This window comes from Telopea speciosissima, unplaced genomic scaffold, assembly GCF_018873765.1.
Source record: "Telopea speciosissima isolate NSW1024214 ecotype Mountain lineage unplaced genomic scaffold, Tspe_v1 Tspe_v1.0437, whole genome shotgun sequence".
NCBI classification, from domain to species: Eukaryota; Viridiplantae; Streptophyta; class Magnoliopsida; order Proteales; family Proteaceae; genus Telopea; species Telopea speciosissima.
The window spans coordinates 3954-31071 of NW_025317773.1; the positions used below are offsets into that span (position 1 = coordinate 3954).

At 36.6% G+C, this 27118-nt stretch overlaps 2 protein-coding genes, 1 long non-coding RNA gene and 6 other non-coding genes across 9 annotated transcripts; all 9 read right to left on the reverse strand.

The window, feature by feature from the left end:
* Positions 1-569: 569 nt before the first annotated feature.
* On the reverse strand, positions 570-9494 carry LOC122648078 (external alternative NAD(P)H-ubiquinone oxidoreductase B3, mitochondrial-like). The gene is made up of 10 exons (XM_043841345.1): positions 9364-9494; positions 6903-7179; positions 5971-6177; positions 5389-5639; positions 4440-4659; positions 4167-4271; positions 2352-2624; positions 2107-2228; positions 902-1021; positions 570-792 (listed from the first exon to the last, which is right to left on the reverse strand). The coding sequence occupies exons 1-10, from the start codon at positions 9450-9452 to the stop codon at positions 705-707; spliced, it is 1752 nt and encodes a 583-aa protein (XP_043697280.1). The 5' UTR covers positions 9453-9494; the 3' UTR covers positions 570-704.
* A 6230-nt stretch (positions 9495-15724) lies between these two features.
* Positions 15725-15827, reverse strand: LOC122648083. The gene has a single exon (XR_006331019.1). It is a non-coding gene; the product is annotated as a small nucleolar RNA snoR97 (small nucleolar RNA).
* A 348-nt stretch (positions 15828-16175) lies between these two features.
* On the reverse strand, positions 16176-16293 carry LOC122648081. The gene has a single exon (XR_006331017.1). It is a non-coding gene; the product is annotated as a small nucleolar RNA Z278 (small nucleolar RNA).
* On the reverse strand, positions 16177-16564 carry LOC122648077. Its single transcript, XR_006331014.1, has 2 exons — positions 16503-16564; positions 16177-16262 (listed from the first exon to the last, which is right to left on the reverse strand). It is a non-coding gene; the product is annotated as an uncharacterized LOC122648077 (long non-coding RNA).
* On the reverse strand, positions 16431-16532 carry LOC122648082. The gene has a single exon (XR_006331018.1). It is a non-coding gene; the product is annotated as a small nucleolar RNA Z278 (small nucleolar RNA).
* A 383-nt stretch (positions 16565-16947) lies between the features above and the next one.
* Positions 16948-17040, reverse strand: LOC122648079. Its single transcript, XR_006331015.1, has one exon. It is a non-coding gene; the product is annotated as a small nucleolar RNA Z223 (small nucleolar RNA).
* Positions 17041-17154: 114 nt separating this feature from the next.
* On the reverse strand, positions 17155-17242 carry LOC122648084. Its single transcript, XR_006331020.1, has one exon. It is a non-coding gene; the product is annotated as a small nucleolar RNA U36a (small nucleolar RNA).
* A 216-nt stretch (positions 17243-17458) lies between these two features.
* LOC122648080 lies at positions 17459-17600 on the reverse strand. The gene has a single exon (XR_006331016.1). It is a non-coding gene; the product is annotated as a small nucleolar RNA snoR134 (small nucleolar RNA).
* Positions 17601-22768: 5168 nt separating this feature from the next.
* On the reverse strand, positions 22769-26766 carry LOC122648076. Its single transcript, XM_043841344.1, has 2 exons — positions 26316-26766; positions 22769-23655 (listed from the first exon to the last, which is right to left on the reverse strand). The coding sequence occupies exons 1-2, from the start codon at positions 26686-26688 to the stop codon at positions 22958-22960; spliced, it is 1071 nt and encodes a 356-aa protein (XP_043697279.1). The 5' UTR covers positions 26689-26766; the 3' UTR covers positions 22769-22957.
* Between the last annotated feature and the right edge of the window lie 352 nt (positions 26767-27118).

Genomic DNA, 27118 nt, shown 5'->3' on the forward strand with positions numbered 1-27118 from the left:
CCTTAAGTCTTTATTAACTAACTAAACCAGCATTACTATAATCATGGTTTGAGTAAAGAAGACCCACCTATCCATGTATCTTATAATTTATGAACACCAGTATCCATATGGATAGACCACTAAAGAAAAAGATAATAAAAAGCAATAGGGAATAAAAGCAAAACTAATATCAAAATTTGGGGGTTGGCTATTGAATCCCCCACATATGATCCTCATCAAACATCACAAAGGCGTGCTCAATGATATGCAATGCATTGGTATCAATCATCAATCATGCATTTTAATATTAATTTGATTTCACTTCCTTTCATTTTATTTCTCTTGCAACCACGAAGGTATCCTACATTAAACATCTTATACAAGTAGTAGATCCAACCATGATCAGCGATCAAATTAATAACAGGTGATCAAAATAAAACTGTAAAATGAAGAAATTACCTTTTTATCATTTTATTTTATTGCTAAAAAGAATCATTTAACTGTGATGATTTTTGATGAAATTCTACAGATATTGGACCATAAAATAATGAATTTCAAAAAGAATGTCAACTGAAAAAAAAACACAAAAAAAAAAAAACATAGGCATTTTTCTCATACTTCAATTGGAAAAGTGGAAAACAAAGGACTAAAGACATCTGCATAAGCAAAGCTTGTAGAGGAGTATAAACTGGGAGGTTGTCTATAAGCATTTCAAATTTTGTGCCTCAGATGCGACTTGAGTCTCTCCCAAAAATGAATCGCCTCATCCAGTCAGATACAACCAAAGCCCTACTGCGCCAACTGACTTGCTTGCTGAATAAAGAAAATAAACTAAGATCAACTATCTGCTAATAGCCAAATCGATAAGCCAACTTTACATAATATACATGAGAAGGGGAGAGGGGGAAGCAGGAAGATTTACCTGGCGTATACAGAATACCAAAGCCACTGGCTGCTGTGACCTATAGAAACCCAATCTCCTGGCAATTGAGCTGCTGTTTGTTCTCCTCCCAGGGGAGCAAATTGCCCCAAATGCTTGTACCTGCAGGGTATCAGGAGTCAAGCCACATAATAAAAACTCAATTTGTTGATAAAATCATCATCTACGCAGAGCTAGCTGGAAAACTCTAGTTCTCAATAATATTACATGGATTTTTCTTATTATCCATACCTGAGCAGATGTGTAACTAATTGTTACCAAACTATAGGAATAAAAAATATCAATAACGTGATCATAACCATTGAAGAAATCTTCAATATTTGTACTATGGGATCTAACCACAGAACTGGGGAATTTCAAAGTATGCAACTTCAAAAAAGACACGATGTTACTGCAATTGTGTGGTGGAGTGCCAGATTCTTCATGGTTAGGGCAATTAAGTATCTTACTGGAGCATTTCAACCCAAATCATAGATCAGGTTTGCCACAGAATACTTTGGTAAAATCACTTTTGACATGGTTGGCATGTGGGAGATGTATTTCAGAATGTTGCTATCTGATACAGACATGATTCAATCTCTTGAGAGTACAATAATTTACACACCCTCTCATAACTACTGAGACACACTCTCCTCCCTGTGGCCTCCCCCCCTCTATATACGTATCGTGAGGCACACCCGCTTGTGCGGCAGAAAAGAGGATTTGTGGACTACAAAAATGCTACACCAGGAGGTGCTGCATGCCATATTGGGGCAATTAGTGAGATCAAATTAAGGAATTGGAGTGTAGATATAGATTCTAGGCCTTGTACTTGGAACCTCTCTCTCATGAGATTTTTTAAATTAATCATTTGTCATGTTCTATTCTGAACCTTGATTTATACAGTTTTGATATCTCGATTCTTCAGCTCTTTCTTATCACTGGATTTATTGATTCCAAGGCCATCTGCTGGCTGCCTCCGAAAGGCTCTGTTTTTAAGGTAAAAACCATCTAAAAGGAAATTTTCAGGTAACATCTTATCCTTCTGCATAGATTTTTATCTGAAGATTTTATTTCTATGTAGTTTTTTTTTTTTTTTACCTAGAAACAGATGGAGCCAAAAGAAGTTACTCCTGAAAATTTTTACACCAAACCAAACAAAGCCTCAAGGAAGACATAAAGATGCCTATAAATGAAGTTGAACTCACTGAAAGGGACGGAACCGATGGCGTCCTTCTCCCCTGAACCTGAGTGGACCTTCAGGGTTTTCTTCACACTTCTCCATACGATTATAACACCTAGCAAGATAAGCACCCTGTTGACTAGCAACCTGGAAAGCCACCATAAGATGAGGAGGAAATTTAACTAGAAATTTCTTAGCAAGACGTAATCAGATGGTAAAATAACTCTTAACTTATCATCACTAACAAATACTAGTTAATAAAAATCTCACCTGAGCTGTTGCAGGAAGATTCTTCATCTGGGAATCCACTTGGGATAGAGCCGACTTCAGTGCTTCAATGTCCACTTCAAGGGATTTCTTTTCATTATCCCCATTTGAATCCTTTAACAGATCTACAAGATTTTTCATCTTCTGATTCTTCAAATAAAGTTCCACCTGAGGATACCTGACTATAATGTCTCCGATGACTTCTTGGACTTCTTGAACTGTTAGAGTACCAGACTTGTCCTTGTCCGCTTTATCAAATATTACTGAAATATCCTCCTGTATGCAGATTTCCCAAAAGAAATTTGGGAAGGAAATAAATAACAGAACACAGGACAATAATGTAATTTGATTCTACAATTCACAAAAAGGTACAAATTATAAAATCTATCTTGTAAGTTTGATTTGACATAACTGCTAATCCTTTGAAGGATTATGTCAATAAATAAATGTAATTGGTCCAAGGAAATTTAAAAATTTTTGTTATCTCTTTCCTTATTGCATCCTTTTGGAATGTTGCAGTTCTGATTTCTATTCAAGATTCTTTGCAACTTTGGGCTTTATATCAATACAATATGTTGTGGTTATGTGAAGCTTTCACTTGGTTGTTCTGAAGCAAGTTGTCTTGTATTGAAAGGTTTTGCACAAAAGGATTGGTAACATGTTGTTAATAACACAACATGCCAGTTCAGGCTTGTAGATGATGATGTAAAATCTGAATCTTCAGAGCTAGAACCAGGTTCGAGTGGCAGGGAAAAAAAAGGCTTCAGTTCAAGATCAAAGGACATTAACAGTAACCAATCTTCAATGTTGTGACTTCAACTTGAATATTAAATCACCACTATCATTGCATGGCAAAAGCTTCTAAAAAGTGATTGATACGGAGTCCTTGGACTTATGTCAGGCAGTAAATGCCACAGGATGCGCATCAGAAAATAGGAACTGGCCAAATTTGTATTGCTATCCAAATCGAATAAGTTGCAAACAGAAAATCATATGAAAACCTCAGTACTCCTATAGGAGTACATGGAGAAGTTCACACAAACTAAGAAAATTTGTATTGATTATGTAGACTAGTGGCACCTTTATCCCGAATTAATACTACAATTTCACAAAGGCAAACAATAGGCACTTTGCATATATTCATTTTCCTTCTGGTACAACATGGGTTCAAACCCATAACCTCAAGGCCAGGCTAACAAATCAGAGGAATCAGTTTATGAACATCAATATAACCAACAAGAGTAGAGCACACAACCTAAATAAGTAAATTGAAGCAAAAAAGCCACCTAAAAATCCTATATGCTCACTAGAAGGATCCACCTAAAATATGAAGCAGGAAACTTGAATACAAACTACACTGGACAGCCTGAGGTTCTTGCCCAGTAAATGAAGAAAGTGATGATATATAGCACAATAGGAAGCAATGAAGCATTAAGAATTTTGGCTAATGCATGTGGTCCTCTTACTTTTAAGGAGACTCTTAATGCAATTGTTTGGGCAACAAAGCATCCAGGTTTCTGAATTCAATTGCGACTAATTTACCTTTCCTAGGGGTGGGGGGGGGGGGGATAAAAAAGAAGAAGAAATAGACAAACTATTATGCAACTCGGCCAACACTATCACTTAAATCATGCAGAAAAAAATTAATGCCATCATAAACAGATTTTTACAACTTCAATTTGAATGCTTAACATTTAAATAAAATATATCTATTAGGTTAAAAAAACAGTTATAGATAAACAGAAATTGAACAACCAGTCCATAGCACCAACTTTTGGAGGGGAACAAATAGGGAAACCAATAAAAGGCTGAAAATACCATGACTTTGCGTTGATTTATAGTGGCACAATCACCAAGTGCATATATGTTTGTACAGCCCTCGACACGCAGCCATTCATCAGTTGCTAAAACACGCCTATTATTCTGTGTTCAGACAATAGATTTTTGTTAATATAAGAAACAACACCAAAAAAGAAACTATCATCAATATGGATAAATCCCAATGGTAATTGGTCAATAAAACAAAACCAGAACAAATTTAAAGAAATGGAGTAGAAGATCAAAGAGCTGCATGGGCCCAAATGAATTCACCTGACCAATTTGCTTCATAAATTCCATAATAACAGGGCGAGTCCCGATTCCAGTTGACCAAACAACCATCCCATATGGTGTAGAAGAAATCTCCCCACTTTTCATTTCCTTAGTAGAGATGGCACTATCAGTTACTTTTACAACCATTGATCCTGTTTTCAAATTAATACCTTCTCTTGAAAACTTTTCTTCTGCAAAAGCAGTGATCCGTTTATCAAACCTGCAAAATTAGGAGTTCTAGAGGCATCAGAACAAGTTGATGAGCAAAAGATAAAAAATTCAACAAAAGAAAGTGTGCCACAAATGGCAAAAGAGGAGGCATAAATAATATAATACAAAAATAGGTGCTGAAGGTAGTCAACTAGAGGTCCAGAAGTTATTATGAACTTTTTCTTTGAAACATGCCTTTCTTTTGCATATAAGATATATTTTTGTATCTTTGGACCTTTTGTATGGTTAAATCTGTTTATTCACAGTTTGTACTTTAGTAAAATAGTATTGTACTCATGTATAGATATACTACATTTTTGTTTCAAGGACAACACAAATCATCTTCATTTTGAGAGACCATTCACCAAATTGAACATTGGGTGAATATAATTTGGCCAAGAATCAAGGACTTTATCTCCTAGGAAATTCATCTAATGAAGTTAACCTGAGAATTCTGTAGGTTAACTGTCATATCAAGATCCCTATAAAAATGCCATACCAAATTAGTAGCATTAGCGTCACAACTAGACATTCTTATAAACTGAATGTTTATTTGTCAGCCTGTCTAAATCCTGTGAGCTTTTGGTATAAATAGGGAGGATACCAATATTCCATCACAGTTAAATGTCTGCTTAGAATTAGTACTGAATCTGACATGGCAGAATATAAGCTAATGAGATTAAACACATCTATGATTGATAAATATGATAGCTTAGAAATATACTGTATTCTTCCTTACATGTTCAATATATGACCTCCTGCCTCAAGAAGTGTTATCTCTACAAGATCCTTGGCCTTGGGGTACAATTTAACTAAATCTTCATTGACAAAGTCATGAAGCTCAGCGGCAAATTCCACACCCGTTGGACCACCTCCAACGACTACGAAATGAAGATTTTTCTTCCTGTCTTCTTCACTTATATTAGGAAGGGTGGCCCTTTCAAAACAATCAATCACACTTCTACGGATCCTTAAAGCATCTTCTACTTCCTGCATGAAGGACAGCATTGTTAATGAACATAACAGAAGTAGAAGTTCTATGCAGACAAGTAATAAGTCACTTAAATCCCATTAAAATGAAAAAAATACAACATCACTATCAAATTTTCTCTTACACTTCCTACAAAGAGGAAAGAATTTCACCAAACTACAATGCAAAAGCAGGAAGCCACATGGATGTTAGGATCCACCCTGACAACTGTGGAAATCCATCAGAATCCAATGCCTTGCAGAGTTCCCATTCAATAAAATCATCACAGATAGAACCTCCCTTTCCAGAAGTGTATTAAACATATAAAATCATTTCAACCAAGGAAGTTACCTTCAAGAAATGGCAATTCTCCTCAACACCCGGTGTGTTGAAGGTGTTGGAACGAGCTCCCATGGCTATCACCAGGTAATCATAGTCTACAACAAATTCTTCTTTCCCTTTTGAACCCATCTGTTGAATGGTCCGGCAATGAACTTTCTTGTTTGGTGCATCAATCTTGGTACACTCAGCTTCACAAAATAGAATTTGTCCCTTTTTCTGCCATAGATATGGAAAAATACAAGGGTGTCATTGTGCTAAAACATCCTATAAAAAAGATGCATGTCGAAATGATAATTACTCATATATAAACAAGTCAAGCAAAAGCCAAACAACAAACCACATTGCTGTACTATGGTAACCTACCCCAAGCTGTTTACCTCAACAAGCATTCATACCAATTACCAATACATTTACCATCCCTCCTTTTAGAGTAGAAATGAGTAATTTTATGCTGCATATACACATGCTTCTACAACATTATCTTCATATATGATAAATTTAAAAATATATCATTAGGAAATTTAAGATCCTCATGTGGCCAGTTGCTGTTGTATCAATTTCTCATGGTCAGTTATGTAACACCTCATATCAATGATGTTTGCATGAGAAAAATCATACGATTGTGAGGCCATTCAGCCCTAAAAGAGGGACTGATACCGGTACAAAGGGCTTTGGATTAAGATACCAAATAAAGTTCCATTCAACAAATGCCTATCATAGGAATGGTTTACTCTGACTATAATAGGAACGTGTTTAGTGTCTTGACTTGATGTGATCGCATAGCTGAACCAAAACAGTATGGTAATGCTTGCACAACAGCGACAATAATGTGCGGAGGGTTGAAATTTGCAAAAGACAACCTTAGAGAACATATTATAAATGAGTACTGTCTCATTGAACAGATCTATAATTACGTGTCAATCAGATAGATGTGTCTTTACCTTCCCGATAATGTTACGGATTGGCTCAACAATACTGCGTGCCTCCACCGTCCCACATGTAACACTTGGCAATAAAGGGGTAAATGCAAAATAGTTACGAGGTGACACCACCTGAACTTCGTACTTGGAACTATCAAGATTTTTCAAGAAACTCATCCCAGCCCAACCAGTTCCAAGAACCACCACTTTCTTTTTCTTGTTATCCGTATGAGATGAATCAACATTATTTGCAATGTGGTATGATTTTGAATCAGAATAAGCCAAAAGACCACCACTACTGCAATAGCCAATGTACTGAGTACGTGTTAGAGAGGGAAAACAAATGAGATATATCAAAAAAAGAAAAAAAAAAAGAAAAACATGGCATCTTAAGTTTTTCAAGTTCAGAAAAAAGTATGAAAAAGGAGATTAGTTTTTAAGAAGCCATTGACATGGAAATGGGAGGAAATTAGTTCCGGATCTGGAAGTAAAAATTTTAAAGGAGAAAAAGAAACCGGAAAAGAGTTCAAAGCAAAGCAATCCAGCATTCAACATTAAGGGGTCCCCTGTATTCATAACAACTAATAGGAGATATAAGGTAAAAGTTTTTGGTGCAAAAATGTTTCGCAGGTAAGAAAGATAAGGCTAGGGCTATACAAGACCATGCAAATGTATCCTAATACTTAAGTCCTTTGCTGCAACTACAATATGACTGTTTCTTATCATGTCATGAAATCTTTGTCAGTTGGAAATGATACCACTGAATGATTGACTAATTTGCACACATGCACATGTACACACTGTCATTGGCTTTTGGGGAGCGTTAATTAAGATGGAGTCGTAATGTACTTCCTATACAGAGTGTGTCTTCTTCCCCACTTGTTTTAATGTTTCCTTCCTGTATTTCCTCTTTTTCCCTTCAATTAAGTTCATCAATCGATTATAATAATTCAACTCACACTATCACATTGCTACAGTAAGCTAGGATTAAGCTCCTTCACCCTTAACAAATTGAAATATCCAGATACATTCTTGAATCAGATTAGGATCTCTGTAAACAGGGCTAGAGAAACAAGTGCAATCACATTGTAGAATCTGATATAAAACCAAAACCGTGTTCTAAACTAGAAGAGCTAACAGAAAATTCCTGTCAGAAAAAGAAGTAGAAAATAATGTTTGGACAGTTGGAAGATTTTAGAAGATACTCAAATCAGAGTTGAACAATGAGGCAAAAGCAACTCCTTTGCTGAATGCATGGCACATATCAAGAGGATTGAGAACCACAAGAGAGATCTCCTTGTGGAAAATCACCTCAATCTGGTGGATAGAACCAACTACTAGACTTTCAATAATCCTTAGTCTTGCAACCATCTGACTGAATAAGAAGGCTTGTATAATTGCATTCATCTCACCATATCAACGTTCATCCCGTGAGATGCCCTCATTGGGGATTATCTACTACCTCAGACAGTTACACATGCCACATGTAAAGCATAGTTAGAAGGAGCTCCAGACACAAGCAGGGGTGGACCCCACCCTGCTTGTGTCTGTTTGGGAAGGAGTTGGAGAGGAGCAGAATTCACCTCATATGGCCCACCCCAAATAGGGATGTAAACGGATCGGATTCGGCTCGGATAGTGCTATATCCGCATCCGCATCCGCATCTGATTAGCTTTCGGATGGATTCGGATAGTGCTAAACGGATACGGACACGGATACGGATCGGATATTTTATCCGTTTACATGTAAATATAATTTTTTGGATAGTTATAGCCTATCCATAGCCACATCCGTTTTGCTTTTGGACGGATTCGAATAGTGCTAAACGGATACGGACACGGATTCAAAAATGGATTTCGGCTATTCATTTACACCCCCAACCCCAACACCCAAGATCTACTGTGTATAAACTAATCAACATATGTTGATGTAAAAACGACGTATTAATTGAAGATACAGACTGATCTTACATAAAGAGTCCCAAGATCTATGGAGTATAAACTAATCAACATAAGGTATGTTGATGTAAAAACGAAATATTCTTCGAAAATACAGACTGATCTAACACAGAGAGAAAGTAATAGTTTAATGATGCTAATGCTGTTACCGGATCTCAACCAATTAATCAAATTCAAATTCAGTCTCTCAAAATCCTAAAAAATTCTGCAGTTTAGCTATAGCCACTTAAGAACTGGATTAAGTAGAATGAAAGTTGAATCCTCAATAAGATCAAACAAAGTTGCAGGGATTCACTCAACAAATAAAACTTAAACCACAAGATTGACTTTTCATAATACAACAACTATGATCACTAAATTATAAGAAGCAATACATTTAACATTCATTTCGATCCAAAAGAAGCCATCTCACACGCCAAAAATCTCTAAATTCAATAAAAGAACCATTATAACTACACTAACACAAAAGTAACCATAGAAAAAAATCGGAACTCTTAATAAAACAGGAGAAGTTAAAAGAAGACCTGACTGTGAAGATAACAATCAGCTTAGAGAGCGAAGGATAGTCATGAAAAGCTCGAGAAGCTTTCTCGTAAAAGGAGAAGACACGCATCTTTGCAAGCTCTGTTTCTCAGATGAAACCAGAAAATCACTGCAGAAATATGAAAAACGGTTCCCTAGGGATCGTTACGAATATATAGAATGGGCGTGAAGACTTAAGAACAAGCGACAAAGCCGAACCGAAAGATCTTTTTCTTCACTTTACCTCGCTACACGCTATTTGTAAGAATCCGAAGACGGTGGAAACGTTAACTGTCTCTGCCTCTCTGGTCAGTGAAAGGTGTTGGGGGTTTTTTTCTAATTTTTTTTAAATTTATTTGTTTGACTTGTCAACCAAGAAATCGGGACGCATGTGAATAATTGTCGTAAGGAAAGTTCTCTCTTCTCCGATTTCTTCGGGTTCCTAGAAATTTGGCACGTGGTTATTTATCACGAGCCACCTTCTGTTCCTGTGTTGCTCACACACACAACCCCCAAAGACTACGGCACAGTAGGATGATCCGACGGTGTTCTTTCGCTAGACTCCAAATCATTAACCCAAATTGATGGGCCCTACAATGTTAGGCCCACCAAGGGAGTGGCCATGGAGAGGACACCTCACAAATACCCTACGTCGTAATTTATTTTTTTGCTTAAAAAAACCTTTTCTTTTGTGTGTTGCACAGATTCTAAAAATTGAATAAAAGCTGGAAAGCAACGCTGACCAGTTGTGAACTTTGAAAGTAAACAGCCGTAACATAAAAAAACAGAAAGACGGGTCCGTTAAGAACCCCCTGTGATTTAAATAACTAATCTTAACTGCCTTGTTAACTTTCACAAGCTGGCACGTTCCACGGTCCACAATGGATGCTTCTACCTTTTGGCCCAATGCCTATACTTGTGATTTTTTGTGAATTTCATTGGGTGTGGTTTTAGGAAAAAAATCCTTTCTAGCGCGCCAGCCCCTCCAACCGCACATTTGACGATTGGAGGCATTTGGGAGCATGCCCGAATGTTTTGAGCCATCGAATGCATGCTGGAGGGGACAATCAAATGTATGGTGGAGGGGTTGTTGTGTTAGAAAGGATTCAACGATGAAAGAAACATTCAAGGATCTAGAGTGTGTTTGGTTGATAAGAAAAGAAAAAAAATTTAAAACAATAGAAAAAAAAACGCATAAACTCATCATTGTATCTTCATTATTTGTCTTATTAAGTTTATTATTATTATTATTATTATCTTTTGTATCCATTTTTTGCCAACCAAATACACCCTAGGGTCATTACTACCCCCTCTCCCCTCAATTTATTGAAGGTCTAAATTATCTCTTACTAATCCTTGGCACCCTACCTATCGCAATTATGGCTGTCGTTGCTTGAGGAAAATTGTCTTCGAGGAGAGAAAAATTGAACATTGTTAACTAATGAATTGAAATATTTAAAGATCAAGATTCCCTTCACCTATGGTGAGGAGAGAACCTCTTACACCATAAAATCTGAGTGTTGGATTGGACAGCGCAAAGTGAGAAATGTCAAATCGTTGGATGTTTTGTTTTGGTAACTTCATGGTGAATAAAAAGAGGTGGCAAGAAACTCTCTCTAATATTTAGGTTAGTTATGGTACTTGTATATGTCTTAACAATGTTTTAAATAAAACTTAAAATTTAAAAAATATACATAAAAAGCAACGATATATATATTGTTGACACGACATCTCATTCTTGTGTATGTCTCCCTTTTAAAAAAATATATATTGTAATAAAAATTCATATGATTGATAAATTTCCTTGTTTGAATTAAAAAAATTATAAAAATAAAAAAACATAAATGACTCCAAACGAAATATTCTTATCCTACATTCTTCTAAAAATATGGTGGCATCTCATCCTTTTGTAAGTCTCAACTTTTAAAAATATTGTATTATAACAAAATAGATTTCATATGATTGATAAAAAAAATTTCTTTTTAAACATGAAAAAAAAAGTAAATGACTCATAACAAAATATTCCTATCCTTCATGCTCTTAAAAATATGCTCTCATAGAAAGATGAAATGCCTACGCTTACATATCCTTGCTTTTTATTTTTTATTGTATATTTTAAATAATATTTATAACGTCATTGGAACACATGCTATTTTAAATAGAACAATGACAAATGAAAGATAAATGTATCTTGACTTGAAAGGTTACCCACAAGGATTTACTACAATGTAGTATTGCTTCTTGAATGATCACAAACTCATCTACTATGACCAAAAGTTAAGTCGTGCCACCGACCACTCTCCTTAAGCCTCCAAGATGAAATAGGTTCAACAAGCACTTCTAGTAGTTGCAATCATTTATTGACCATGTCGGGACACACTTGGGTTGTGCTCAATTAACAAGAACAGGAATATAAGAACACTTCTCATAATAGTGAAAATTGAAGATAAATCAGAGAGAGAGTGTAGAACACCTAGAACACTACTTATCTAAAATTTCTCAGACGTCCTCTATTTATAAAGGAGAGATACCCCTAGTAAGCACACCTATCTAGGAAGACCCAAAAATGTCTCTAAGGAGAAGATGCAAAAGAACTAGTTGTCGATGCCCAATGCATTATGGATGGTGTGGAATGTAAGATCACCATCGTCAGCGAAACGTAAGACGACGTTTATCCGATGTCAGGAAAACCTCTTTCAACTTCGAACAGTGTAAAACATGTCGGTAAGTTCATGACAAACCTTAACTTAGAACACACTTTAGTTGACGTTCAACCAACAATAACTGCCATCGAGATAAAGACAAAAGATGTCAAAAAAATCTTATTTGATGGTGAGGAATGAATTTCTGGAAACAAGTTTGACAACAAGCAAAAATGAAATCTCACACAACATGACTCGACGTGCATGTGTATGAAAAGAAACCGTGAACCTCATAGAGATAAGAGAGCATAATGAGTCATTCTTTCATTGAATCCTACCCTTGTATTCCCCCATTATGCAGTATAAGCTTCACTCTACTCTCTTCCATAAGAAACCGAGACTAAGTTCCAACTCTTTTGCTTTATTAGAAACAACATCTGAAAAATCATGAGTTCAAACCTTGCGAAAGACAGAACAACAAAAAATCTTTTCAAAAATATATTTTGAAACTTCTTTTATATTTAGGGATTCATGAACAGTTCGCACATGGGAAAGGAACCATTTGTAAAATAGGGGGTTTTGACCATTTCACCTTTATTGTCCCATCCAACGTTTACTACACAGACAAGCACCAAAATGTTTGGCCTAATTACCCAAAAAAATATATATAACACATGCTTACTTAAAATTATTTGCTTAAAATATTCTAAATCATTCTCTAAACACATTTTCTCATATCAGATCTCTCTCTAAATATTAAAAAAACCCTTGCCTTCATTTATTCCCTACCAAAAAAAATAATATAACACATGCCTACTTAAAATTATTTGCTTACAATATTTTAAATCATTCTCTAAACGTCTCATATCAGATCTCTTTCTCTCTCTCTCAAAATATTAAAAGGACCCTTGCTTTCATTTATTCCATACCTCCGGCACGTCACATGTAAAGCATAATGACACATGGCTCAAACAACTGTCCCATTAGCATTTGAATCCATTTGCCCATCCATTCTATTAAATGGGTCCCCTTACCAAACAACAGTCAATGACATCAAATGATCCTAGCCATCCAATGAGAAGATTTATGGATTGCCCTAAAGGATGAATCAAATTGAATGGTTGAAACGCTAGAACATGTTATACACGGACCATATGATCAGAAATTCTTATTTCAGGCCGGGTTCAGATGGTTCAAGGATGCCGGAATATCAATACGGATCAGTTGTATCATTCAAAAAGTAGTTCGTTTTTTAAACTATGCCTAATACTTATAGGAGAAAGTTTTCGTACACGGCTGTCTAACCTGTGTATTTGAGAGGGTGGGAGTTTCAAGGCATTAATTAATAGGTGAGGTTTTATGACTTTTTCAACTCTTTGTGAGATGCTTACACAGCCGTGTATGAAAACTTCCCCCATTCTTATATTACTCTAATTCCTAAAGTCCAGAAATGATCAGTCCATAAGTCTTTGCAATTTCATTTACAAAGTGATCATCAAAATTATTGTGAATAGACTTCCGCCTATTCTCCACAAATGTATCTCTCTCAATCAAAATGGATTCATTAAGGTCTGGCTCATTCAAGATAATGTGATAATTAGTCATGAATTTCTTCATTGTATTCTCAAGAAAGACAAAAAAAAAAAAAGAGGTACCTTTGGTTACATGGCAGTAAAATTAGATATGAGCAACATCTATGTTAAGCTTGAATGGAATTTTATTCGTCAAACTCTGGGAGCTTATGGATTTCATCCTGATTTGATTCAAAGGATAATATTCTGTGTAGAATCTACCTAGTTTATTCTTCTCAATGGTAATCCTCCTAGAGTCTTTTTCCCCTACCAAAGGACTACGGGAGAAATATCCACTATCCTCTTATTTATTCACTGTATGCCGAGCTCTAATCATCTCATTTATTCAGCCTTCAAGAGGCAGCAAGGCCACTTCGCAAATGACATTTGCAGATGATCTAATCTTGTTTGGAAGAGCTTCCATGAAAGAATCTTGTGAATTAGCTCTTGGAAAACTAAGTTTCTTAGTGTTGCCAAGAAGCATACTCCATTAATCCAATCAACGTTATCTGCAATACCTCTAATTCAATTGTTGGTAGTAGTTCTCGATGGCTTTGATCGTCTTAATAGAAAGTTCTTTTGGTGTAATGGAGAGAACTCTTTATTCCAACAGTACGCTGAAAGAAAATTCCAAACATTAGCTAAAAAAGTATGGGGATTGCTTCATCCCGCTGACTCTCTTTGGAAAAGGATTATGAAAGTCTAGTATTTTCCTAATACTACCTTTCTTCATTGTTCTTGTCCTACAACAACTTCTTGAGGATTTAACTTTTTAAGCCTCTCTTATTAGTCTCCAGCCAAGTTCCAAATTGAAAAACTGGATGTAAGCCTGCATGAGATGGGGCCCAGGTCATAGCTCAAATTTTTATTGTGTTTCTAATTAATATATTAAGGATTATTCTCAAAAACAATTTCATGAGATATCTGAAAAATTCAGCAAAGCAATGTTCATTTCTTATTGTAAAATTTACTACTCTTGTAACTGAATAAGAACTTGAAACAATTGACCAGCAAGAGAAAGGGAGAGATGAATCAGTAAATGAAGCAGAATTGAGAAGCAATGAACCATCCACCAACATAAATTCTGGAAATGGAACACATGGAACACAAAGAGGCTTGGGGGGAAGAGGAAATTGTGTTTTTGTATTGTTTCCTCATTGTAGGCCAGTGGATCAAGCAAGGGATTATGCTTTTATACCTTGGACGACACTCGGAAATTCTGATGCAATTTTTTTTATTTAATGAAAAAATATAAAGATTACAAATGCATCCTTTGCATCCTCCTTGCATCATCCTTGAGCTTCACTAAAGAAATGAAATTTTACATCAACCACATAGTATATGAATACATAAATCCATCGCAATCTTCTTTCTTCAATGCCTAAAATAGAATTCACATGGCATCCCTCTAGTCATTTGAACATGCTTCCTTCATACATTTGCGATGATACATACTTGCTGCAGCTGCAATCTCACCTTATGGACGATTAGACTAATTTTTAGGAGGAATCCCTCATCCACATTAACCTAATAGCAGGAAGCAGATGATTGAAAGCAAGGAAACTGCTTTTCAATTGCTAATGAACAGATAATGACTACTTTTGCAACTGCAATCTCATCTTATGGATGATAGACTAATTTTCTGGATGGAACCCTCATCCGAATCGCTGTTCCCTCCAATTCCTCACATGGGGGCAGGAATGACCACCCTACCCCTGAAAACACTGCCCAAGGTTTGGTCCACTACCCTTATTAGAGGAATTTAAGGTGCCCACGAATTGGAGGTAATAATAATTCTCCCTCATCCACATTAATCTAATAGCAGAAAACAGATGATTGAAAGCAAGGAAAAATGGCAGAGGTCTAAAGGAAAGTGCATTTCACTTGCTAATGAACAGATAATGACTACATGTCAATGAAAGCACAAGAACATTAAAAACAGATGACTAACATGTATAATGCACAATAAAAATTGAATGCAGCTAAAATCATAAATCAAGAAATCTTAGGCTCAGTTTAACAAAGAATTATGATAATAGATTATGGCCCATAATCACGAGGCATAATAGAATATATAATGCAAAATAAGTTAATATTATTTTAGGTTCTCTATGGTCATTTATGTTTTTGTTTATGGCATATCTAAAAAAAAATGTAGTGCTGTTATTTAACTCCAATCTCGTAAGAACAAGAGAAGAAGCTGATGACAACACCCAATCTATGAGTTTTTCAGCCACATACCAATCTTACAATTAAAAGGGTATGTAGATAGTTAAAACTCAATGAGAGATAATGTAGGAACCAGCAGATAGAAAACCCATCTGCAATGGAAGTTAACGATAGAATCCTTTATGGACTATTTACCCGAATAAAATTTTATTTGCAATGAGAGACGAAAGTTATATAGCAGATGCAGGAACCTAAATGAATCTCATATGAACTATTTAACCTACAAAATCAACAAAGAAGAATAACAAAAACAAATATACTATTACACAATGAGAACTAACTGCATAAAGATAATTCTACACTATGTGATCATCACTAAGAAGAAATTATTTCCACATGGAACACAGCTCTATGAACCTCAGTAGTGCAATAGCCTCAGTTAAATCCATTAATTTCATGTGAAATGCAGCTTCCCCAAGTAGGTTCACCCTGTAAAACAGGGTCTTAGTTCCACTACACCTCAGGTAACATGGATAATATCCTCATTGGCAAGTTAAGATAAGAGAAATATCACAAATGTGCAACATATAAACAAAGCAGAATAACAAGTAATACAGCACAAAGAATGAGAGTTAAACTATAGATCTTGGTCCTCAACAAGAGAAATTACTTTCTCACAGAACTATGACCTCAGTGAGATCCATTAATTTCATGTGAAATGCAGCTTCCCCAAGTAGGTTCTTCTTGGTTCCTCTGCACCTCAGTAACATGGATCAAATCATCATTGGCATAGATGCAACAATAACACTAAAATGCAGAGTCAACCAAGGATTAAAATGTATCAAACCACCAATGGACCTCAGTTAGAGCAATTAATTCCACGATACCTTCTGAAATCACTAAGAATTCAAAAAGGACAATTTAGAACTAAAGCGCGCAATATTTGGAATGCATGGAAAGGTTGCAATAATTTAATGAAAGAATTTAGTAGCCACACAAGCATGTTCTTCAACCAAAGATTTAGAACTAACAAAATAAAAAAAAAAAGAGGAATAAGAACATTAGCTACTCTTCAACCATCAAACTAATACGTGCTTACATTGTCATAATTTGAGATTCTAAAAATCCAATTCTACTTTACCAAAGCCTTGGTGAGAAATTGTAGGGCAAATGACTGAACCTAAACGTACTAAAAAAGATAAGAAAATGGCTCAGAAACATATATCAGCTCTATCAATCAGGAATTTTCTGAAGCAGAACTGGCATTAAAGCTGTACATAAATCATCATCGCCGATTCACATAAACCGACCAAAAACATAAATAAAGAGTCAATTCAGCCACAAAAAAATCCTTATTGCTCAATACGATCAAGAAAGCGAAAGAACATCGAATATAACAAAATAATAACGTTGGCTCATATTAAGAAATTCAACCATCTTTTTTTGTTTTTGCTTCATAGATTTCTCTCAGAAGCGCGGATAAGTTGTAATCATTGCCAATGAGATTCAGAGTTACGACTATAAAATAATGAAAAAAGAGTATAGGTATTGCCGAGATCGATTAGAAATCTCACCTATGGCAAGGGATTTTAGAGGCAAAACTCACCAAGCTCATTATTTGCCTCCAAGACAGGCTCTTTCAAGTGGTCATACAGAAGACAAAAGAGCTACAGGAGAGAAAACAAATAAACTAGACTGGTAATCCAAAGGAATAAGGATGTAGCCATTGCTTTGACACAGATCAGCTGTTGGAGAAATCGGAGCTAAACTGCAACACTGAATGGCAGAATTTAGCACGCGCAATGGGGCTTTCATCGTCAATTATGCTTTCGGAGAAGCCCGGGGTGCACCGTGCAGATTGAATAATGGTAAAGAAAGAGAGAAAGCAAGAAGCTAACAATGGCGATGGACATGGTAGAACAAGTAAAAAGGAAATAGCAATTCCATGGAGCTATCTGAAGCTTCTTGCCAACCAAATTAACACAAAACCCTAACCCTAAACCTAAATGCAGACGAGATGGAGAACTTGCAGTACAAGGGTGAAGGCCTGTAGGGGGGATGTGTTATATAGATAGACAAACCCTAATTTCTCGTCTTTATTGATCTACCGTAACTGTAAGGTTTGATACGAGAAGGTTCTTCGATCAAAGATTCCGTTTCTACGACTCTACATAGATATCCTTTTTCTCGCCGTTTACCTTATTAAAAGGGTCTCTTTTTAGGTTTTAGAGAACCTGCACAAGTGCGGCAGCGAATGAGAACGCACGGGGCATTCAACAGAGGTGGAATTTTCTTCATTTCACAAGGGTAAAACAGTCATGTCGCCCTTCCTGTTTTGGCTATTAGCCAATTAATTGAGTGTAAAATTGTAAATAAAAAAAAAGGGAAGAGAACCTACCTGGTCATGTGCGGTTAAGGCTGTTAATCGGTTCGGTTCCGTTGTAATCAGTTCGGTTTGGTTCAAATCGTTTAATTAAACGGTCTCAATTTTGAAACCATAATCGAACCATTTATTAAACGGTTTCACGGTTTCGATTTTAAATGATTCAAATCAATGAACGGTTTCTATTGGCTTTTGGCACATTTATGTACATTTAAGAGTGGTCAACGGTTTATTTGGTTAAATGGTTCGGTTTGGTTCAAACCGTTTATCTAAACAGCCTCAATTTTGAAATCATAACCAAACCATTTATTAAACGGTTTCACGGTTTTGGTTTAAACGATTTGGTTCGATTTCGATAAACAGTTTCGTTTGGTTTTGACACCCTTATGCGCAGTGCCCCCTACGCCTAAACACAATAGGAACATGAGAATGCTACCCTGGTCACATGCGAAATGAAATATATTTGAACATGAGAAATAGATCATGGGAAAATGTTTCTAAGCCATCAGTGGAGGGTACGTTAACACTCTCTCTTTGTCTCTCTAGTCTCTCCTCCTTACATGAAACGACCTTACTGCCCTCTAATGTATGCAACCGTTATGTCACATTTCATTTATGTGCTCCCTCTATGTTGCTTGCTCAAAGAACTCTCTCCCATAAAACAATTGTCTGTCCATCTATACGAAATGTCCAAAGTGGCCTTACATCGTGTGGTTGACTAGACTAGCAATATTCTTAGTACACAAGAAACATGTAAGGTAATAAAATGATGGAATCAATCTAATTTTCCCCCTCTAAGCTGTTTGTTTACTTTAAAAATTAGGGTAAATTACACATCACCCTCTGATTTTCAAACGAAACTTAGATCATTCCTTTATTTTTGTAAAAACTCAAATCACTCCCTGATTTAGACCCCAATATGACAAATTAGTCTCTATCGTTAGTTTTATGTTGTTAAGTGATGATGTCAACCAGTTAAATAAATTTAAATCCCTAAACTACCTTTGACCAATGTTGAAGATGAAGGAAGGGTAGTATTGTAAATTTAATTTTAATGTTTTAGTACAAGGGTAAAATAGCATTTTCACACCAATAACTAACAACAGACTAACACCATTACTATAAAGGGGATGATTTGAGTTTTTTCAAAAACTATGAGTGATTTGAGTTTCGTTTGAAAACCAGGGGGTGACGTGTAATTTACCCTAAAAATTAACATGAAATTGTAAATTGAATATTTTAATTACCAATATAAAAAACAAGTACAAATTATCTCATTATTAGTTGGACAAGAACCAAAAAAAAAAAAATGTGATGTTTTTTTGATCAACACAAAAGAAGGGGTAACCCACGGGAGACAAATTAAACAAAAAACACAAGTAGACCCTGTAGCTAGTTTATGAGCTCTCTTATAATTAGGGATGTAAACGGATCAAATTTAGTCGGATAGTGACATTATCATATTTGTATCCGATTATATTCAGACGGATTCGGATAATTTCTGGATAGTGATTTTTTGAATACAGGTTCTCCTAAATGGATACGCATACGGATCAAATACCATTTTTTCAACTATCCGTTGATATATTTACCGTTTTTATGATGAGGGTTAGGGTTGAGACTTGAGAGTTTAATAATTACCCTTTCTTCTACTCTTCTTAGTCTTTTATTCTCTTATGTTTTTGACTTTTGATTTTTTAATAGATACATAATTCCATGTATCACATTGCATGAAACAATATATATAAATCAATAGCAAATATAGAAAAAGAATCACATTATCTTAACTTATAAATTTATAAAAATATGTTAACAAAATCCAATAAGATAACTTAAAAGGATAGACAAACACAGAGTTATATTTCAGATATTTTATTACTGTCGGACTGCTAAACGAATCGGATAATAATCGATCGGATAGAGAGATTATCATATTCGTATCCGATTAGTTTCGAATGAATTCAGATTCTCTTAAACAGATACGAACGTGAATCAAATACGGATTTACGAATATCCATTTACATCCCCACTGATAATGAAGCAACAAAGAATACAAAGAAATGAAACAAAATCACTCTGTTTAGGTGTTTAGTGAGGAGGTAGAGATGGATGAATGGCAAATATGGTCACAGGAGGTCCGGAGTAGAATGCCGAAAAAACTACCAGATTGTGATTCTTCCAAATCAACCAAATCAAAGGCGCATATTAAATAACAACATCCCTATCATTAGAAGCCCCTTAAGCCGTGTTGGAATATAAAAAAGATAGGCAGAAAATATAAAGACTGGAAACATAAAATAACTAGTAGACACACCCAATAGAAGGGGCATCTCTAAAAAAACACACCCAACATAAATCAATCGTATTTTAAATCTTTAATTTTACAACATAAAAAATTCCAACAAATTACAAGTAAAGAAAAGCAATTCAGTCCTTTACTTAAGGAGTCTTTGAAATTAGTCACATCCACCTGAAATGAAAGAACTCTCTAACAAGAACTCTCTAACATGAGACGGCAAAAGACAATGCACAAGCACATGTTTCAAAACTATTACGAAAAATGGGGCAATCAGAATTAGTAGAAAGATTCCTATGAAAGAGCAACTGATTGACAACCAAAAAACTTTAGAGCTACATTCCCATAGAAAACTGTTATATAAGACATATACTGTAAGACTAAACTGTAACACAGTAATAAGTAAAATACTTGTTATTAGTATAGAGGCATGAATCAGAGAGGAAAACTTGTACAGCACGAACAAGAACAGTCACGAACAGGATGAGTTGAGTCATATTTGACAGATACTCTCCTTAAGGTTTTAGATGCCTCCACTTCTGCAACATGATTGACCTTGCACCTAACCCTCCAAGATAAAACAACTCCTAAACATATAGGTTGCAGAACCTAATACGAGTCTTAAAGGATACCAAACGGCTATACTATCCCTCTACTACTAAAAAATACAGTAAAAATATAGTAGGATCTGTCTCTGGAACGGATAGTTGTAGAGACAATTCGTCTGTTGTGTATTTGAAATATAGGCATGACATGATGTATATATAATGCTGGAGTACCCTTTCATGAAGGGATACATCCGTATGAATACATGTGATATACGTATAGGGGTGTAACTCTTACAAGGGAGGTGTGACCGTATGTATACCCTCCACATACAGGGGAGGGGGCATATCTATTCATATACATGTATGAATAGACACGTATGGTTCAACCGTATAGATGAACCACGGATGGACCAAAATGCAAAACTTCTACTTATTAAAAAATAAGGTTTTGCCCACACCCACACCCCGACCTCGGCCCGACCGGGCTTGGTACGCGCGCGCGGGATTCAAAAGCACCCCAAAGACCCCCCACACATTAGAGAGTAGGGTGATCACCTCTCCAAAGGGCTCACACCTTAAGAAAACAATCCTATATATATACCCCTCAAGTAACTCTCCCACAACCAATGTGAGACTATTCTTGAGCTCAATTATTGCCTCTTGCATACAAGAGAGCACAATAAATTCAAACAAAATATTGGAGGGAAATAAAAAGGAGAGAATGATTAAAAGACCCATATTTTGAAACTTTGTACCACATGACTCTAAAAGTACATTTATGAAATAGTACATTGACCAAAAAAATGCTTTTATAAAATAATAATACAACAAAAACAGATTAATTTTGGAATAAGATTGTAGCTCCAGAGTTTTGACCAGAAAGGATCTTTTTGTGAGGAACTCCCTTGATGATACCAGGCTGTCATAAGGTGGAGGGCAGTATAATAGACCGAGTGAGCAGTAAACTCCCAAATTTGGAGAAAGCCCAAAGCCAAAAACCGTTGGTGTGGCTTCAAAGCCTAAGGGAATAGACATGATATCATTTATTTATTTATTTTTTGAACAAATTCTTCACAAATTCCATGATTGAATGATGAACAAATCCACTTTTAAGTTACAAATTAGTAAGTCCGATCCTTTGGTAGAACAAAGGATTCTGAATGGAATGATTTTGAATATCGATTCATTAGTAAAAACCCTTCTCCCACTTTTGAATTGTCGAAACAAGAACTTTATGTAAGAGTGGAAACCCCAAAAGGAGAGCTGAGAATTTTTCTAATAAGAGATCAAAGTGTTTTTCCTTGGAGAAGGAAAATTCGTCCACCGGACACTTCAAAAGTCTCGTTTCTTGGACTATCAATCCCGAATCTCATCTTTGAAATATAATATGGGTTTAACTTCCGAGTGATAAAAACTATTGACTCCACTCCTTATTGGTCAGGCCAAAGGTTAGGTTCGTGTCACTTTGCGATCTAAGGAAGGTGTTAGGCTCCTTAGCCCATCCAGAAGGAGAGACTTCAACTCCCATAGGCAGAAAAATGGGTTAAGACTGATCAGATTATACAAATGGATTTCTCTCTCTGGTTCACCTTGATCACAAGCAAAGTCTGGCAATAGTGCAACCATCCTAGGTTAAGCTTCACTCATTGGTGCACAATAGGGAGGAATAGTCTCCTAACCAAGACAGGGTAATGCAGAATTACAGATCCCATTAAGACTTACTGGTCCATTGACTTTGCAAGTCTACACAAAATGCACAATGAAGAAGCTAAATACAGCATCCTTTCGAGCTGTGGTGTAAACTAAGACTATAACTGATGTGGATTTGACCAGAAACAAAACCTTTAAACATAATTTCAACTGTTGATCCAAGTAGGTCACAATAAAGAAAGGTAATACCATTAAAAAACTAGCAATGAAGTTATTTTTACATTGCTAGGTAGGAAAAGGATCATTCACAGAAGAAGTGGCATCTGCAAGCAATTAGTTATACTATCATCCATGTCAAATGCCGGTAACGAACCCACTTGGCAGCAAGATGGATTCCAATTACCAGTGCAGCACCCAATAATGGCAGAGGAAGCTTCCTAACTGTTGTTCCAACTTCAACATCAGTATTTCCTTCTTTGAGTTTCTTTGAGTGGTGAGTGATGGCAAGAGCCAGATAGGAAACCAAAACCACTGCTCTAACCCAAGGCTCCCCAACAGCAGCCAGTGCAGCAGCAACAGGCAATGCAGATGAGACACCATCTCTCTTCTTCACAAATCGAGAGAAAGCGAACATTACCAACAGAAGTAACCAGAAAAGCAGCTCTGGAATGGGCCCCCATACGGCTCCAAAGCCAAGTATGCCAGCTATTGTGAGAAGGAAAGTCTGGCTGTTTACTGAATCTGGGACTGTGGCTTCTGCAATGGCGAGTACTGCTAAAGTCATCATGATGACCACTGTCAGCTCTGGAACAGGAGCAGCGGCCACTATTCCAGAGTAGACAGACCGAATTGTGTACAGTGTGGTCTCAATGCATCTGATCAACGTAGTGATTGGCTCACCAATAAAATGGAAGATCATGGCCAACACAAGTTTCAAGAGGTAACCCGCAAACTGGGCTATTCCCAAAGCAAGCTTTCTCCAGTTAGAAAGTTCCCACAAGACCGTTCTCCAGCCATAAACAAGGAAAGCCACGGCTGCATATCATAGCAAAAATTGAAGGAGGCAAAGCAAAGGCATTCAGTTACCAACAGGCAAAATTTCCTCCTTCCATAGAAGATGGTGTAATACACATAAGTAGGGAATAGAACAAACTGGACTTATACCATGAAGGTAAGATGTTAACATCTCATATTAGAAAATATAGAAAAATATAACTAATGAGGTTTCTGATTCTAACAATGCTAATATAAAAACTATAGTTACTGCCTCCTCCCAGACCCCTTCTTTTATCTTTACAATCAGAGGCTCAGAGGTGCAAGCTTAGAAGATCAACCACCTACAGACTTAACAGCGATTATGTAAGTCAAAGTATTTCTTGGGCAACATTTGTGGCTGACAATTGCCACATATCTGGTGGGTATTGTAGTCATATCCAATGCCAAATTGTTCACACTATATTTCATCTACTATCTTAAATGAGACAAATATCTTTCCAACAAATGTTGAATATGGAAAGCCTCCCATTTTTCCCTCTTCCTTTGATTTATTCTAAAAGGGTGTACCCAGTTCATGAGGCTCCCGCCACTGCTGGGTCTAGGGAGGGTCATAATGTGCGCGACTTTACCGTTGCACCAAGGCCCGCCCTCCCTTTGATTTATTCTACTTCCCAAGAATTTGTATGATATAATTTACCATAGGTTTAGCCAAAATCCAAGTGCTAGGTGTTAGGCACATTGTTTGGGGTATACAAAGCATAGTTATTATTAATACTGAGATATTTGGACTCTTTCTCTCTCTACATAAACCTGACATGATTATTGATTGGGATTGGGTATAGTGTGTAACCAGGTAGTCATTGACACCCATCGGAATCTCTCTACGTTTTACTCTTTGAGTATGTGTGGGTGTGATTTTTTTCAATTACAAACTACAAAGTATGACTTTAAATTAAAAGTGGAACAAGACACAAACTACCAGCAGGCTGCAAACAGTAAACAACATTCACAGAGAAATACAACCTAAATACTACGATAAGTACCCAATCATCATAACCTCAACCATATCCTGTAATGCTTGGATCTTTCCTCTAAAAATACTGCCATTCCACTCCTCCTAGTGACTCTAAATATCTTTTTTTTGAGAGAAGTAAATTATATTAAGAAAAGAAAAAGAAAAAAATAAATATACAAAAAAAAAACAGGAAGCCACCTAGAACCTCTTTAAAATATTTAAAGAGGGAAATGGGAGGCCCCTAACTAAAACAGGACAGGCCCCGCATCAACCAAAGTGCCAAAAACAAGGAAGTTACAACCGATAGTAGATACAGAAATCAGCATCCCCTTAACCAATTTACAAAGTTCCTCTGGGAAGTCAACCGGTTGGAGAATAGTCTCCACATCACCCGTAGATAAGGAGGCAAAGTAATCTACTGGTTGATTCACCTCCCTCCACACATGCTTATATTCCACCGAAGAAAGAGAGGCACTCAAATGGTGGATTTTGCTCTTCAACCACTGTAATGCCCAATGACCTTTAATCTTTCCATTTAGCAAGTCCACAACCAATTTGGAATCTGACCGAATGGACACGTCATAGAAGCCTTTTTCAATACACAAAGTCATACCCCGGAAGATAGCGTACAACTCTATAGAAAGGACTGATCTATCTACAATCACACCTGCAAAAGCATTAATGGGGAGACCCATAGTGACTCTAAATATCACCAACAACATAACCCCCATTTAAGTTTGCCTTTTCTACCCAAAGACCTACAAGCCATCATTTGGAAAGGACCAACAGACTCCCACAAGACCAAACAAATGGTCCTTGACACTCTCAAAAGGCCACATTGGATGAGGATATGGTTGATTCACTTCCAACCTTCACTTTTTAAACATTTTTACATTCTTTGGCTCAATGCATAAAACTCAAATTGGCTGAAATTCTATATGTAAATAAAAAGGGGGGGGGGGGCTGCTTTCACACTGAATTAAGGTGCAGTGTGCCAAGCTCAGCATATCAGCTGTTGTGCTACGACCTCCCTTGTTCTAGCATTTTTCATCATAAGTATTATAGCCACATACTTCAAATTTCATGACTCTAGATAATAATTTTTCCAATTGAAATAATTGTAATAGAAAATTTGTCAGTAAAGGTTCTTATAATCACCTGGTAGATATTTTCTCATTAATGTTCCATGTCATTAAACATTCAAAATCAATATTCCTTCAGTATAGGACTCCAAGTCTTAAGGAACCAGCTAGGTGACCGAGGCATTTCACGAAGTCTTAGTTGAACCTATCGTTAGGACATGCCAATCTTAGGTTTCCTTGCGATGTGTTTACAAAGTCATCTTCTATCAATAAAAAACTCATGAATGTCAATCTAGTAACATTTAAGTAAAAGTTTCAGTTGACAAGATTGTTTGAACACACATTAAAAATCTCACAAAAGCCAAACAGATTCATTGATCAATAATTTCATCTCTGTAGCAATCTTCACTGCACAGGGCATTGAATAGATGTTTTTTCTTGCAGCTGTTCGTATTGTGTACAATGTAGAGGTATCCCAAACAATGCCGATTTGTTTCAAAGATTCGCAATACTGTTTATTTTGTCTTTTTAAATCATACCAAACCACTGATTCATAGTCCAAACCAACAAGAAAAATAATAAAAAGGGCTTAAATTTTATACCTATCAACCATGGCCACCTCACAGGACGATCAGGAGCTTCCTTAGTCAAATAACGGAAGCGAGAAGGCATTGTACTCTCTCCTCGAGCTGCTTCTGCTTCGTCAATAACGTTCTTCGGCTCTCCTTCACCATTTTCTGCACTGGCAGAAAATCCTTTACTTCTGCGGGACGAAAACCCTACAGGTTTCCAGGAAGAACACAAGATAACGGGAGCCGAGTTGGTCCTTGAGACCTGAATTCTACTTGGCAAGGGGGAAAACTGAAGAATGGGACTGACATGTCGAGTGTGGAAACCACCTGGTGAGGTTTCTCTGAGAGAAACGAGATGGATTCTCCGGGATAAATTTGGAGAGGAAAGAAGAGACATCGACATTGATATGGGTTCTAGAGTTATAGATCACAGAGCTACGCCATTCTCCAACACTAACGAGCAGGAAATAAAGTTATCGACCGAAGCTGCACCATTAAGAGCTCCGACGAAAAACCACTTGAGAGTTGGGGTTTACCGTTTACCGACAGAGGGGTTTGGCATAGATAAACTGATAAACATCCTATTCTTTTTCTTGTTTCCCAAATCGTCGAAGCCGCACCTGATGAATGCGACCTTAGGCTTTATAAAAGCCGCAACCAAGAGTCGCGACGACGGTACGGAACGGAACGGTATATAGAAAAGACACCGACAGCTACACAGACTACATAAGTGTCTCATAGACAAACGGTCCACGACGTAACCGCTTTTTGCCATTTTAAATTCCCCGCCACCATTTGCTCTCCCTAGTCCCTGCATGCGGTTCTGTCTTCCA